At 42.2% G+C, this 16,631-nt stretch overlaps 2 protein-coding genes across 3 annotated transcripts; both read right to left on the minus strand.

Moving 5' to 3' along the window:
- Positions 1-5,584: 5,584 nt before the first annotated feature.
- LOC115569674 (uncharacterized) lies at positions 5,585-10,004 on the minus strand. Of its 2 annotated transcripts, none has more exons than XM_030397703.1 (4): positions 9,599-10,004; positions 6,806-8,845; positions 6,615-6,725; positions 5,585-5,763 (listed from the first exon to the last, which is right to left on the minus strand). In XM_030397703.1, the coding sequence occupies exons 1-4, from the start codon at positions 9,852-9,854 to the stop codon at positions 5,735-5,737; spliced, it is 2,436 nt and encodes an 811-aa protein (XP_030253563.1). In that variant the 5' UTR covers positions 9,855-10,004; the 3' UTR covers positions 5,585-5,734. The 2 variants fall into 2 exon arrangements, with proteins under 2 accessions (XP_030253563.1, XP_030253564.1); XM_030397704.1 differs by having other exon boundaries at positions 6,615-6,722; positions 9,599-10,003.
- A 1,633-nt stretch (positions 10,005-11,637) lies between these two features.
- On the minus strand, positions 11,638-15,417 carry LOC115569691 (uncharacterized). Its single transcript, XM_030397732.1, has 7 exons — positions 15,212-15,417; positions 14,714-14,866; positions 13,257-14,636; positions 12,297-12,398; positions 12,105-12,188; positions 11,958-12,030; positions 11,638-11,878 (listed from the first exon to the last, which is right to left on the minus strand). The coding sequence occupies exons 1-6, from the start codon at positions 15,216-15,218 to the stop codon at positions 11,999-12,001; spliced, it is 1,758 nt and encodes a 585-aa protein (XP_030253592.1). The 5' UTR covers positions 15,219-15,417; the 3' UTR covers positions 11,638-11,878; positions 11,958-11,998.
- Positions 15,418-16,631: the final 1,214 nt, after the last annotated feature.

Here is a 16,631-nt window from a genome sequence, read left to right on the forward strand (position 1 = left end):
TGAGCAGTTTTCTTGTCTAAACCCGACCAAATCCCAAACGCATGAACAAATATAAGCAAAGTACGACAGATAAGTTTGAACTTAATGTTTCTTTAGGTTCAATTTTAAATTTCTCTCCTGCTACAACGCTGTGCTCATGCTCCGGTTGAGTTTGAAAACAAGGAAAAACTAGGTAAGGGTTAGGAAAACAGCATGGTCGGGCATAAAATGGTCACCACAAACACCAATGGAAACGTTCAGAAGTCTTACGAAAATGCCTAGTTTTGTCACCACAACCACAACTGAAAATTGTCCTGACATGTCCTGAAAAATATCCAGTGGTGTCACCCTTACAAAAGTTGAAACACGTGGTTTCTCGTCAGACATATACACTGGTTTCACACTGAACCAGTTTGGCAGCCTTGTGGCCTCCATCTCCTATCAAAAGTCAGGTAATAAACATGTTACGTGAACATGATATGACATGTTAAGTAATGTCAATATAATCCGTACGTATGGATGTATCTTTGGTTTGCTAAGTGTTAAATGCAACCATGCATCATTGTGACTTTGCTGCCAAACAAAACAGCAAGTCCAGTTGTTTACGTATGAGGATGTGTTGGCTTGATAGCGCTCCACTGTATGATTGATGTATACATTATACAAAAAATGAAAATTTTCCAGATATTGTCAGCTAAAGCATTAGCATGTACTACATCATCAGCTGACCTTACGGAGTTGTTTTTCTCATGGTGGACCAGTGGACTGAACTGGCAGACAGAGTCAGTGTGGTCCACTGGGTGACTGATGCTGCCCTCCTACCTTTCGGTCCGGAGTGGTCGGCTGTAACCGTCCCGACTCTAATTGGGCGTCTGGATGACAGAAGGGATCCTTCAAAGAAGCATCCATCATGTCCTTCAGGAGCCGCGGAGAGCAGACGGCACTGTCACGACTCCGGCCGAGTGTTTGTCTTCAAGCTGAAGGAGAAAAGATAGGAGCTGATATCCATCCTGACAGAACAGCTGTGAAGAAACTCAAACTGTTGCACATAGACGACAATTCAATGTTTAAACGCAGAATTACTGCGTTCAACAAAGCAAAGATCTTGAAGCTTAAGCAAAATCTGACGCCACAAGTCAACAGAGGAAGCTAATATATCTCGAGTAAACGCTCCACTAAAGGTCGGTGGATGGAATATTAAATTTATCTTACATTTGGAAAAGCTTCAAACTAGGATAAGGACATTAATACCTTTAATCCTCAAAAGAAACAACTGCCGATACATGTAGAAATATTGCTAAGTTATCCTTTGAAACACGCAGTTAAACCCCTTTTCTTAAACCTAACCTAGTACTTTTGTCGAATTTATGGTCTTGGCACAACGTTAATTATGATGTTAGATATCTTACTCACTCTTAATTCTCTTATTTTACAAACATGATAATCTCAGGCAGTATTTTTTTTTCTTTCAGGGTTACTTTTTTGTCTCTGTGAAAAGAAACTCTCCCTGAAAGTGAATCCTGCGTTGTGATTCCACTTAGTCGTTCTCAGAGACGTCTGTTGACGACGAGCACTTGAACCTCGTGGCGTACGCTTCGCTGTTCTCCACACACACACACAAATAAAAAAGTACTTGACAGCTTGAAAGAATCACTCCAAACAGTTAAGGAGGCAGAATGGATGCTCTTAACCTCCCGCAGCTCTTAAAGGCATCTCGAGCGATGACACACACCCACACAGACACACAACACACACAGAGGCTGACATTTTAACACAAGCAGCTCAAAGCTGTCGAGGCGAGTGCTTCAAAAATGTGCCGATCCTTTTGTGCATCTGCAGCAGTTATATATACAGATCCCACGTATAGGTGAACATCATGCATAAAACAGGAAGTAATCAGAGCTTAAAGTAGCAACGACATTTTTGGACTGATGTTAAATATATTTTTATTATTGTTTTTTTTCTCTATAAAAGGAGGAAAAGTTAGTTTTATGACCCTGATGACATCTCCTGATCTCCAACTCTTATCTTTTCACTATTTGGGTTTCATGCAATCTTACGTGAGTAAAAGTACAATAAAAATAAAATAATATTAAATCTTATATAAGTACTTTAAACAAAACCATAGAAGAAAACAGACACAAAGTAGCCAAAAAAAAAACTAAATATATAAATAAAAATGTGAACTTAACAAATTAAATAAACTAATAAAGAAGAAAAATTACAGAACACCAAAAATAAAATTAGAATAACAAAAACAAGGTTAATAAATAATAGGGAAAAAGGAGAAATAAAGGGGCAGTAAGTAGTTTTGGAGAAGAACTTCAAACTCAGAATTTTAATATTTACGACATTAACGAGGTAATTATAGAAACTCTCAGGTGTTCTCAGAGGAAAATAAGTTCCCAGAGCACCGGTTGAAGCTAGAAAGGTGGCAGGGTCCGCCACAAATAAACAAATTAAAACAATATAAGTTGTGTTGTCCTTTAAGGTAAGTTTACGTAAGGTACAAAATCTAACCATGCAGGTTTAACTTTGTGATTTGAATGTTTCTTTGTGATTTGTGTGAACTAACCCTTCAAAATAAAACACTAAAATGGCCGACTTCTTAATGTTTCTTTACTTAAAACATCCATATTTGCATTTTAAGAGCTGATGCCGAAGTGTGTGACTGTATAACGTCCTCTTCTCCTCATCTTTCTGTCCCTATAAGAGGACATTCTGATGTTCCTGCACTTGAACGCATCATCTCACAGCCGCCGTAAAGGGAAATCATCACTGCTGGAAGTTTTTGCCCCACAGAGGCTGTTTATGTCATCCTGTATGAGATATATGTGCTACAGCCCGTCACCACCGCCTCACGCTGTAAATCCCCTCAGGAGCCAATCACGCCAAAGCCTTTTTCACATTTAACCGTAACGCAGGCGTTACAAAGATGGAGCGTCGGCGCGAAGATGGAGTCGACGAGATATGAGCTCTGAGACCGTCCCTCAAAACACCGCTGTCCATCTCCGCGCTGTAAAAACGGAAAAATCTGAGGGGAAATCATGTGTTTGCGCTCCGCTGCTGCAACTTTCCTCTTCCTCCCATCTGGCCCCTCTCGCTCAGCACACTCTGTTAGCTTCAAAGACCCCTCGTCTTCCCAGAAATCACTTAAGAGGGTTGTTTCAGATTGCAAAAAAGCTTTTCTCTGTTTCAAACAATGCACCAGAGCGGGGCCTTCCTTCCCCTTTGAAGACGGCGCATTGTGTGGGCTCGATCTCGACGTGAGCGAACAGTCGTCGGCCTGTTGCGAGACCCTGAAATCACACATCAAACTCCCGCAATCCTCTTGACGGAAACATACACTCCACATTGCGGTATTTACCTCCCCTGCAGCCAGGAAAGCCATTACTGCTGCTGCTTTCTGTCATTACATGTTTCATTTGGAACGACGTCAGTGAGATTGGTTTCATTACCTGCTTTCAAAAGGCTGCTGAACACGGCATAAACTCTAATGGTCCGGTCCAACAACATTCATTATGTATTCAATACATTTGTGTACTCTTTTTACCCTCTGGGAGCGACGAGACATATTATTGAATCAATAATGTGTTCACAGTCGCCTTGACGAGAAATATCACAACTCCAATAATGTAGTTATTTTGTGACTATTAATTCAATACGGCGTGTTTTCATGTTTTAGCTGACACAATCATAAAAACGGCTGACTGTGAGTCGACAGCCATGCTAGCAGCTCTTTTAGCTAAATGCTAACATCACAACAAAACCCTCAGGAAGAGCGCCAGGCTTTGAAGTAGAAGAGCCACATGATTGAATTATTGTATTTTTCAAATTAGCCAGATGCTAAATGGGAAGTTAGCGGGCTCAGTAGGCAGAAGTCTCTAATGTGCTCTGTGGGCCACACAACATGGAAGTCGAGTATTTTTGGTGATGAGCAGCTTTCATAGGAATAAACGAGGCCCCATCTCCAACACTGTATCTATATATTTAATGTAACGTCCTTGGTCTACAGCCATGCTAGCAGCTCTTTAAGCTAAATGCTGACATCACAGCAAAGCCCCCAGGAAGAGCACCATGCTGTGACATAGTTGCCAAACCTGTTATTATATCATATCATCATTTTATTTGGAGCCTCACAACCTTTCCCTCCTGCAAAATGACTTGTTTAACTATCAATATTTGAGCCATTCAGTCCAATATGATTTGGAAAGTCTAGAAGAGCCACATGATTAAATTATTGTCTTTCTTTTCAAGTTAGCCAGATGCCAAACCGGAAGTAAGCCGGCTCCGTAGGTAGAAGTCTCTTGTGGTCTCACAACACGGAAGATCTGGATATTTTCATACCTGGCAATTAGAGTGTTTTTGACGAGCAGCTTTCATAGGAATAAACGAGGCTCCTCCTCCGTCAATGTATCTGGGTTTTAATCTAACGTCCTTGGTCGACAGCCATGCTAGCAGCTCTTTTAGCTAAATGCTAACATCGCAGTTCAAATGTTGCCTCTGTGCTCGACAAGATTTATAAATCTTATTTGATTATCTTGTTTTCCTCTTAATAAATTGTCTGTGAAAATTCTTTTATGGCTCAATTTGTTAAACTCTTAAATGCAGCAAATTACAACATTGGGAAGAAACATACCATCAAATTCACAGATTTTCTTTTTTTTGTGGCCTAATTAGTGGTAAACCTGCTCGCTGCAGTGTGTCCTTTCATTCTCTTCTCATGACGTCATACGATGTAGATATTTTGGGTTTTAGGGTGATTTTATCTCAGACTTCAACGCAGCCGTCACCACAATCTGGAACCAAAGCTTTACTTCAGGTATTTAAAAGAGTATTTTCAGTTTTCAGGGTTTTGGCAACAAGGAAAAAAGATAATTTTAGATTAAGACAACGAATCAACGTTCACTTTTATGCGGAACAGGAACAGCGATGAACGTGGATTTAGAACTGAAATGTAACTGAACAGCAGATCATTTGATGTGGATTATGTTGTTTCTGCTAATCAGAAGTAGTTATCTCTTTATTCATGTTACTCAGCTTCATTATGAGCCACAGCTTGTAGTTTACGACTCCAATCAGGCCACTCTAATCAAAAGGTCACAGGTTTGATTCCCCCTAGAGCACCTTCACACCACCAGAGACGCGATGATAAACAGCCACCTTAACATCCACTGAGAGTCAGTCGAGATAAGACCGTTGGTTTAAAGGTCTTATGCAAATGTGCGATCACAGCGGCGCGTTTAATGAATTAGAGATGGAAACTGTCAGATGTTCACCTCAGACGGCGCCGCAGCGAAATAAAGATGTCAGTTTCTTTATCTCATCTCCCAAAAATGTTCCATATTCTATTTTGACTTGTGTGAAACAAATTCTGATTCATCCGTAAAATGTTGTATAATGTGTGCATTATGTAAGACTGTCGTTATGAATCATTGTGTGCATAATAAATCAAATAAAAGCTGATGTTTTTCTTGTTATCAGCTGATTGATTGTGTAGTTTATGTACAGATGGATCCATCTAGTGGACAAACACAACTACTACATGTTTCACCACAATCAATAAAAGGAAAAGCAGTTTTAAAAGCAAGACAACGACCAGAAGTAGCATAAATGTGTTTATTTTAATGTTAATAAATAGTGAACATAGTGATTATATTATTAAATTAATTTAGGTGGAAATAATTTAAATTAAGTGCATCATTTCTTTAAAAAAAGTGATTCTCACTTTGTTGAATTGTGCTTGTGTGCAAAATCAGCATCTTGTGTCTTTTCTATGAGTTCCTGCAAAGAAAAGAAAAACATTACACAAATATTAAGTTAAATCAAGACACTATGCAACTCATTCATATAAATTAGTATTCATCATGACGTGTGCTTTTTATACAACCAACTTTAAAGCTGATGTCACACACCTCCGTCAGTCCAATTAACATTTTAAAGATCTTCGCCGAATGAAAAATAGCCTTTTGGCCAATTCTTGCATTTGTATTGACGGATTACCATTCACTTAATGTCCCTTCTTAAATAAATGAAACTGAAAGTCTACATACACAAACCAAAACATTCAAATCCAAACATTTAACTCTCCAAGCAGGTTCTGCTCATCCAGTTATGTCAGTAATGGTGTTACATGATGGCATTTCAATGTGTGAAAACGTTGTTGATATTTAAAAAAGTTTCCCTCGAATTTCCTGTACAAATCCAAAGAGGCTGCACTTCTGAGGGTACACTTGCTAAAGAGACATTGTTTTGTTAAGGTCAGCGAAGTTTTTGGATCGTACACCTTTAATTCTCTTGAGGGTTGGAAATTTCAACGCCCGATGTTGACTGAGACGCAGCCTACCTGCTAATTTTGGTTAAACTCCAGAGGTCATTGTCTGTAATCTGTACCCCCACAGGTAAATTAGGTCTCCAAACTAGTGTTTGTGAAAAGCATCAAACACCTATCAAACTGTGTATTTAATACTTGTTAATTGTACATAAACATGTGTGATGCAGGGGTTTCTACCTAGAAGTTATTGTAAAGCATTGTGATTTGTTCTATAGCCCATCAAACCATTTTCTGCATTCAAAGGCCTTTTGTATTCAACATTTGATTTATCCAACTTCTGTTGAGCAAACTACAAACAAACCTTGTGATTGTGGTTGTGATCTCTTGTGTTTATTAAAGTGTTGTGATCTGGCTTCGTTCTTGGAGCCGTCCATGTCGAGGTTCGTCATCACTGCTTTCTGCGACTTCTCTGCTGGATGATAAGTTTTGCAGTTACAAAGAAAGGCAGAGTTATTGAACAGCATGTGACGGTGGAAATTCTCATTTGCTTACCCGTTTGCCACCTCTGCGTCTGGTAAGTCTGATCCATGTGTGTCCATTTGTCCTGGAGGGAAACCGGCGTGCCACAGTTCTCGTCCATTTGTCGGATGGCGTTGCCGTGGGGACAGTGGCGCAGCCTCTCCCAGGCGGCCGACTGATGCTGTGGCTCGTTACACCCACAGTTCTTTTCCTTCACCTTCGGGTACATCACTGCAGGACGCGTGTCCACATTCTGCTTGGATGCCAGCGGCCTCTTGAGATCATTGAGCTTCCTCAGGTCATCAGCTGCCCTCCATTTTGTGCGGCATGAGCTGTTCTCAGAGGACTCGCCTTCAGTTTCGTGTCCAAGATGGCGGCCACGGACATCAACCCTCGCAGCTTTTCTCATCAGTTGTTTTCCGGTTGTGGAGTGAGATTTACAGGCTTCACATGTTGGTAAGAGTGCATCATTCCTCTGTTGGAATGGAACTTTTCGCTGTAGGTTCCGACCATCGAGTCCTGGACTGGAAGGCGTGCAGAGCCTTCGCTTCGCCAGACATCTGGTGCAAAGTCGCTCCCTCTTGGATACGTAAGGAGTGAACACATTCTCATTGAAGTTTCTGCTAATGCAGCATTCATGGTCCGAGAGGCTTCTCCGGTCCACCTTGCCTTTGGGTTTGTACCTCTCTTTCGGCTTGCGAACGGGCGGTTGTTCTTTGTACTCCAGGTCGAGTTTTCTTCTTCTGGAAGGCACATCCAAACCACGGTTGCCCGGAGGTCTGTTCTGCTTCTTGGGAGTTGGTGGCAATTTGCTACAGTAGTAGACGTTGTCAAAGTCTGCAAGCCAGCTGGTTGAAGGGAGGTATGCAGGGAGGGATTCAAAGGAAGTATCCTGGTGATCCTGGAGAGTTTGTTCTCGTCTGGGTTGCTTCGCCTTAAGAGGGGAGTAATCCGACAACAGCAAATACGGTGCATGATCCACTTCTGCTGCGTGTAAAGTTTCCTCTGCAACAGGACACACCTCATCCTCTAGGCCCTCCATTGTTGGGACAGCATTCTCCAGTTCATCTGCCGTCAGAGGAGGCATCTCAATCATGGGTACGACCTCGTCTGTTGGAGTTTTCTCTCTGACCGTCAGCACATCTGCCGAGGGCACTTCAGCTTCTTCATCATGAGACTCTGTTTGGTCATTTTGGAACAGCGATTCAGGGGAGGGAATCAAAGTGTCCTCCATCGACCAGACTGTGGACTCCATCTTTCTCAGCTCATCCAGGTACTTTGGGTCGTAGGGCATGTGGACGGCTCTGAACTGAAAATTCTTGGACGTCAGATCTTTCTCACCGCTCACCTCCTGAGCATCGCCATGAGCTGGAGCTGCTACTTGGTTGTCCGTCTGGTTTGACTCCTCCAGGGCAGGGATCGTCTCACCGCTGCTGGGCGTCCCGACTAACAGGATGTCAGGACAGGATTGGAGCGAGTGTTCCGACTCATCTGCAGGAAGGCACAGTCCTTTATCCTGCAAGACACCACCCTGGAGGATGGAGCTACATTGGACCATATCCTGGGAAAAGCCGTGGGAAACTTCTGCAGTCTCGTGAGAGTGCAGGAGTTGTAGTCCTCCTGGTGTGGTGCAGCATTCAATCCTGACTTCCTCTGTCTGGATCACAAAGCTGCCATTTGGCGTCGTCCTGGTAGTGCTGGTGGAAGGGGGCACCACCTCCTTCAGCTCCAGAGAATGATCCAACTTCTGCACAACCAAGGCTGGAGAGAGCGGCTGATTGGTGGGGACACTGGGGCTTCCACGGGAGGCCTCTACTTTGCCGGAACTTGGAGTGCTAGTCCTCTGTGTCGCAGAAAGTGGCTCAGTTTGAACCTCAGAGCTGGTCATTTCTCTCGTCTGACCGTTGTGCTGGTAGCGGAACCTGCGGGAGTGGTAGGCCATCGTCTGGTAGTACTGAGGGTTGAGCATGCGCCTGTAGTCCATCAGATGGAGGTGGGTGTGTGGTATGACAAAGCCAGGTGGCTCCATGTATGGATTTGGCTGATAGTTGGGCATCATTGGCATGCCATAACCTTTAAAGAAGGAGAGCGAAGTCGAGAGTAGTTCAAGTTGTTATTTCAAACAAAGCCCATCTTACAAATCACGTTAAACCAGAGTTTTCTGCCTTACAAACCGCTCTAGATAACACAAATGCTGGTTCAGAGCCAGTGCCTCCTCTGGAACTAGTCATTTGCTGGTTGGATGCCAATGTAGGCATGCAAAGCCCAGAATAACGCTTGTCAAGAGTCGATATAATCTGCCGTAGTTGTTCTGAGCAATGCTTAAAATTGACTGAACCCACACTAGCACAAGCTCTTGGCTCTAGCGTTTCATGTTCAAGTTGCATAATCCAAGTTTCCAGAAGCCCTGAGATCCAAAAATTTATTTGCAAAGACATTATTTACACACTTTTTAAGCTGAAATCATTAGTGTTGCTGCTTAGCTAAAAGTGCTAGCATATGTACCCCGTCTGAAGCGGGTGTATGATGCCAACCGCATGTTGAGAGTGAAATTATAGTCTTTTGCAATCATATTTGGGATCTTGGAGCTTCTGGAGAATTGGATTTAGTGCCAACTACTTTACAGAAGCCCTTGAAAATTTGATGAAAAACTGATGAAAAACTGAAAATGTAGAAACTACGATAACATTTAGTTCCACAGGAGGATGTCGCTGCATTAAACTGCTCTGTGAATTAAACACAGAGAGCAGTGATTGTTGCTAGATAACATTTCTGCCCTGAATCCATGAGTTGAACTAAACAGAGGAAGTGTTTTTCGAGACTTACCTAAACCAGGGTAGTTGTAGTACGGGTTGTAGGACACGGGCATCGGCATCGGCACGGGCCACTGCATATTCTGCATGGGCATGTATGGCTGCGAGGGCTGTATGTAGAAGAAAGGTTTGTGGTGCTGTTGCTGGGGCTGCTCCTCAGGACGTGGAGCTCCAGGAAGTCCAGTTCCCTGGGCCTGCTGAGCTCCATGTGGTGGGTTTGGACTTCGAGGGCCCAGACCAAAAGAATGCTGCATAGTAGATCCCTCCATTTCTGACAAAGAAGCAAGTGTTTGGTTCTTTCTTGCAAGATTTCAAACAGGTGTACTCACATGTCTAAAGAAGATATCCACTGACGATCGCTTTCAGGGAATTTTGTCAATTTGAAATTAAAGGTGTGGACTCATGATGGTGACATGCTGCTCTGATTGGCTGGTTTTTTGGTTCCAGGTGAGAGTTTAATGGCCTAATTTCAAAGCCAATGAAAAATGTTTGTTTCCAACTGATTCCCTCCCTACTCATGGTGCATTCAAGCGCTGTCAGAAATATTGGATTGAAGTTTTAACAACCGAGAAAATGCATGTGAACGACCTCTCAAGTCTGAGAAAAGATGTCACATGATGCTGAAACATGGTGGAGGAAAGTAAAAGTTGGCTTGATGGTAAGAAACGTACAGCAAATTCATATGTCCTTTCCTTCTTCACTCAAATACTGGGAACAGCTGTCAACATGTTGTTTAAACACGTCTTTTTGGCGTCACAGTCCAACATGATGCTTATGAACACACCAAAATCAAATAAACAACTTCCAAACTTGAGAAATGAGTCCGTCCGACGAGCCAGTGAATGCAACATCACCTGAAGGAAGGCAGTCAAAGGGGAAAAAGCAGGAGCGGTGCATTGAAGGTCGAGGCTGATTGGCTTTAATTAAAAACGACGGTCCTGCAGCTTGTCAGATTCATTGGCACAGGTTGCAGATTTATGTCTCAGTGGCACATCCTTGCATTTTTAGCATCTTTGTGAATTACTGGTGGAGGCGAGAACATATTCAAATGCAGGTTTGACCCCCAAAGAGCCAATTATGAGGTTAGATGATGGTTGTTTGGTAGCCTGGAGCAGTATTTATGAAGAATAAACACTCCGTGAGACCAATTTGTTGACTGGACCAGTAGATTTTAAATCAGTTGCTACGGTGTTTGGATTCTGGTCAGTGAGCCTTCAGGACAAAACATCCCCTACACAAGGTTTTTAGTCTTAAGTTAAAATGCTTCAGATCTAGTGTTGTTTGCAAGATGAGCACATTCTGCTTTTAGTTTCAGTCAGTGAAGAACATTTTTCCTTGTAAAGCCTTTCTTTTCAAAGTAATCTGATCAAATTTATTGATTAAATGATGATTTATTCAGTCGTTTAAAGATATGTTTGAGAATTTTGCATTCAAATGTCTAAAAAATGACTTTTTCAGCGATGTTCCTGCAGCTTTAACTTCCAGGAGAGAATCAGAGATGTAACTCAAATAAAACAATAAAACTTTACCTCGTCTGAGTCACGTCAGATAGATTTCTATCAGCAATCGTTGTTTAATGTGTTTGTCCCCAAAACGGCCAGATTATTATATTGGATGAACCTCTGCACTCTGCAGAGACTCTGGTTCTGGTTCTCTGTAACGTTACGTTCATCAAGTAAAGTCCATTTCCCCTCCAGCTCAAGTCAGCAGTCAACATTACAGAAACTATCGACACCGGAGGTCAGCTCCGGATCACTGCTGCAGTCAGGCTGATCAACAGGAGTGAGGATAAAGGAAAAAGTAATCTGAGCTCTCCTCCCGTCGATAAACGGGATCAGAGCAGTATCTTACGTGACTCCAGGTGTTTATTCCGTCTTTCCTTTTGTTTATAATAGAGAGAAATTAAATATTGTGCATTCAAAAGAACAAAGTCATAAAGTGACAGCTTCAAATGTCCATAAAGCAAATATATTCAGTATTTGATCAGAGGGAATCAACACTTTTGGCATTTCTGCTCAGCTGGTCACTGATGAGGAAACGACACACACACGGTTTAAATAATGACAATATTTTATTGGACTGGCCCCAAACAGTGACACCATCATCTGTAACACAACCTCTCAGCCCAGTTTGTGAAATTCATAAATCATTAAACTGTGTCACTGCGTAAACTTTATACATATTTTTTCCCACTTTCATCTAAACGTGAAGAGGTTCTCTCTGTGCAGTGCATTTCACCTGGTGCTCTCAATATTACTCATGGTCCTGGAACAATTACACCCTTGAGGGGGACCTGAGGAGGAATAACATTACATTACAACATATTTTTCCACCGGGACAGAAGTGTGTGTTCATGTGTGTGTTTCACCTACAGTTCAACACACTTCATTCAACAAGTCAATCCGGTGGGACGTCAACATCTTGGTTCTCCTCTCATCATAGAGCCTGACGGAGAGAAACATATTAAAGAAAATGTGACAGGTTGGTCGAAGTTAACGGTGTTGTGTTCGGACATTAACCTCTCTCCCAGTGAACTGGTGGCGGCTCATCGTCATCCTCATCTGTCGGCCGGTGGTACATCACTTTCCTCTGAGAGCTCATCTCTGTCCAGAGGGAGTGAGAATAAAGAAATATCAAGAAGGCAAAGGGTCGTAGTAAAGTTTTAAAGGACAAGATTGATATTAAACAGACATGCAAGTGTTAAATTGAACCTTGTCGTTGGGGAGCGGCTGCTTGTCGTCTCCTGGGAATCACGTCACCGTCGCCCCACCTGCTCTGATCTGACGTGGTCACATCTTCTCTGCAGAGTCTGTCTGCAAATAAGTTCCCACATGTCGTACATTATTCCCAACTACAGCTGTGTACAAACAAAAGATAGACGTGTCACCATAGGCTGCTTTATTATGCAACCAGCCAGCTCTGCATTTGTAACATCAGAACAATGTGTGCAAATCTAATAAACGTACTTCCACACAACTTTTTCATGAGCCAGGTGTGTATGAGAGCGACAAGTGAGAAAAAAGTTGAGAATCGCAAGCAAACTTTTGCACACTTTAACTTGCAAAAAGATCATTCCATTTGCGACGTTTGAGACGTTCATCAGCCTGAGTCTCGTAACCAAAGTGTCTCAAATAAATGTACTTTTGTAAAGAAGACAGTGTAGTTGTAACTCTTGGAAAAACAGGGTTTTAAACAAAAACAATCTTCGTCCAGACAAGCATTCTAGTACCAAGACAGGCAAGAAAATGTATCCTGGATAATGTTTTTTTTATTCAAAATTATATCAGCAGCCATTTTTGATTCTTCAGTAGAAAAACTGTTTTATTTAATTTGTTTCTACGCTGAATTAAATGGGAATGCACCATTTTTTTAGAAGCAACACACCTTCGAAACAAACATGACCTCCTTTCTCAATCCGGCAGCAGGTTCAGGTTATCTGGGACATTACAATAAAATGGCTAATATGAAGACTAACTTTTTGACAAAAACTGCATGGGATCAGCATATAGTGGGTACGTCTGAAGAGGAGGGTCGTGGTCACCCATTGGACACATTTAAAGTCAGATATCTTGAGATGAGAGGTCAAGGGAGCACTTTGAAAATGGGCATGCCAGTTTTTCCCTCGCCAACATTAGCCAAATCTAGCGTGATGTGGTGGGAACAAGACTTACCCTGACACGTCCTGCACTGCAGCTCACCACTCATCCCGTCTCCACCTTCTCCTCCGTCAGCTGCCTCCTTCTTACAAACATCACGACCTTCCTCCTTGCTGACCGGATCCGGCTGATCCTTGTACTGGCCTCTCTTGTACCAGGGTTTTCCCGCATGTCTCGGTGGGACGGATTGAGGCTTCCTGGGTGCTGAATGCTTCCTGACGACCACCCTGACCGGCTGCTCACACCCTCGTCCATACCTGCCGTCCTCCTCAGAGTCTCCGGCTTCATCCCTGTATATCTTGGAGCCATGGACTTTGCTCCTTCCGGACCCTTTCGGGAGGTTCTTCCCACAGCAGGCGCACATGAACTTCTTGGACCCCGGCAGCCGAACTTCCTCCACTTCCCCAGCAGCATGAGGAGATCCGCTCACAACCTCTGGCAGCCTCCGGCCTGCGTACACGTGTTTGGGGAACAGATCTGCGTCGTCCAGGTCTGTGGAGAACATCTCGTCTCTGGAGGACAGCTCGTCCAGAGACGGACTGAGGACGCTCAGCCGCTCATGGGTGGAGTGCATGGAGAGGTAGTTGTAGTAGTATGGAGCAGAGGCGTTGGTGGGGGAGGACATGTTGGCTGCAGCACCTCCAGGAGACAAGACGCCATCGAAGGGCAGCTTGAGGATCTTGAAGTTTCGATCGGATTTCTGTTCGTTCTTTGAATCTGCGATCGGCGGTTGATTGGAAGAAGGTAGGAGCTTTTCGGCGCCACATTTGGGAACGCTCGACTCGGTCACGGAGGTATCTGACTGGATATCCGTGACCTCTCCCTTCTCAGGAGGGAGGAGGTCTTCCTGTTCGCACTCCTCATGAATGGAGGAACTATCGAGGGGAAGCTCCTCTTCCAATCCTCCTGACCAGCATCCAGGAGTGCTCAGGGCGTCCAGGCTCCTCTGGCTGGACTCGGCGTCGTACACCGCCATCGTGGAGTCACTGAAGGTCACGGCTGGAGACTCAAAGTGAACATCAGGCACTGAAGGCAGGACGTGACCCTGCTCCTCACTCTTCTTCTCCTCATCCGGAGAAAACATCCCTGAGGACTGCGAGGCGACGCCCGAGTCCAGCTCTCTGTCGCCGCCTCGGATCTTGTCCAAGCACTCGATGAGTTTGGTGATGGCGTCGCTCGGGTCAGTCTGAGCCTCTGAACAGGCCGTTTCCCGCCTCCCGTGAGGCTGCGGGTGATGATACTGGCGAGGCACATCGCTCCAGGTCGGAGCGTGGAAGCGAGGCTCGAACATCCGCCTGTGATCCATCGGATAGATCGGGGCATGTGGGAAGACAAAGCCGGGGTACTGCATGTACTGGTACGGGTGCGGGATGCAAGGACGACCAAAGTTAAAACCTGCAAACAAAAAACACATAATGAGATTTCACGTGATCGATAACAAATCAAAGAGGGGTTTTCAAAAAGCTGGATACCGCCAGGAAGACCGTAGTGACTGTATGGGTTGGTCAGCGGCCACTGCTGGTACATGAAGTAAGGTTGAGACGGAGGCTGGACGTAGAAAAACGGTCGGGGGTGTTGAGGTCGCTGCTGTCCACTGCCGAATGCGTGAGGTGGTTTGCCGCCGTCTGCAGGAAGCAGCAGTTTAAAAAGCACAGATGTTTCTAAAGATTCAAGTTGAAATACAAACTTAAAAGGTGATGGTTTATTGCCCGCCAACTGGTATTTCAAACCCTCATCAGTGACGAGAGAAACAGGAAATTGAGCCGAAAGACTTGTTAAGCTTTTACTTTTCTGCGGTTTTGATTTACTTCGCTAACATTCGTTGGAAAAATTAAGTTATTAGGAGGATTTTTCACTTGTGTAAGAGTGAAAAAACATAGACATAACACAAATATTCAGCTGAGTGATGTTAAGAAAAGTGACACACAGCTCAGAAACAAACAATGGATGTGAAATAAGGGAAATCTTACCGTCCATTTTGTGTCTCGTGCTTTTTGCTCAACCTGTCGGAAATAAAACACCTCAGAGGGACAAACACAAACAAATAAACATCCTCCGAGATTCAAACGATTATAAACGAGTTTTACGATCAATTCTTGGATAAACAGAAGTAGAGACGCTTCACTCTCAGGTCTTCATGACGCTCTACTAACAAAAGGCCAAACATCTCGGCTCATCAGTCAAATAGGAAACAGCTGCTGCTGCTGTGAGCTGCAGGTCGACCAATCAGCACTCAGACTGAAGGCAGTCATTACAAAGTAGCTTTTGATTTCCTCATTTTTGTGACTTTTAATCTCATAGCTTTTGCTGTTTTTCATAATTATCACTTAATTTGGTCTTTTTTGTCATAATTTTGACTTTTTAATCTAATATTTGTGACTTTAGTTTTCTCATAATTATGACATTTTATTTTATATCTGTGACATTTTTATGTCATTTTTTTTTTACTTTTATCCTAATTATCACTTAATTTAGTCTTTTTCCTCATGTTTGTGACTTTTGGTTTCATAATTATGATCTTTTTATGTCATGATTTCATCTGTTTCTCATAGTTTTTTTACATTTGATCTCATAATTATGATTTTATCTCAGAATAATGACTTTTTAATCTCATATTTGTGTCTTTTTATCTCAATAATATGACTTTATTTCATAATTTTGTGTTTTTTCTCATAATGTTTACTTTTCTTATGTCATATTTGTGACTCGTGTCTCATAATCATGATCTTTTTATATCATAATTTCATCTTCTTTTGCATAGTTTTTTTTACATTTGATCTCATAATTATGACATTTTGTTTTATATCCATGACATTTCTAATCTCATTATTTCATTTTTTTTCTCATATAGTTTTTTACCATTTATCTCATTTCTGTTACTTTTCTCATAATTATGAATTTTTAATTTCGTATGTGTGACTTTACATCTCATGAATATGACTTCTCTCTTAATTATGACTTTTATTATACTGTTTACTTTTTCTTATGTAATATTTGTGACTTTAGGTCTCATAATTATGACTTTATTTCTCATATTTTGGACTTTTGGTCTCATAATTATGATCTTTTTATGTCATAATGTCATATTTTTTCATAGATTTTTACATATGATCTCAGAATTATGAATTATTAATCTCATAATGATAACTTTATATCAGAATTATCTTTTTTAATCTCATATTTGTGACTTTTTATCTCATAATTTTTTTTTTATTTCCCATAATTGTATCTTTTTTTCTCAGATTTGTGACTTTTGTTTTCATAATTATGATCTTCTTATGTCATAATTTCATTTTTTTTTTTTTTTTTTTTTTTTTTACCTTTTATCTCATATCTGTTACTTTTTTCCTCATAATCATGATTTTATCTCAGAATAATTACTTTTTAATC

The sequence above is a fragment of the Sparus aurata genome, chromosome 19 (assembly GCF_900880675.1).
Source record: "Sparus aurata chromosome 19, fSpaAur1.1, whole genome shotgun sequence".
Classification (NCBI taxonomy): domain Eukaryota; kingdom Metazoa; phylum Chordata; class Actinopteri; order Spariformes; family Sparidae; genus Sparus; species Sparus aurata.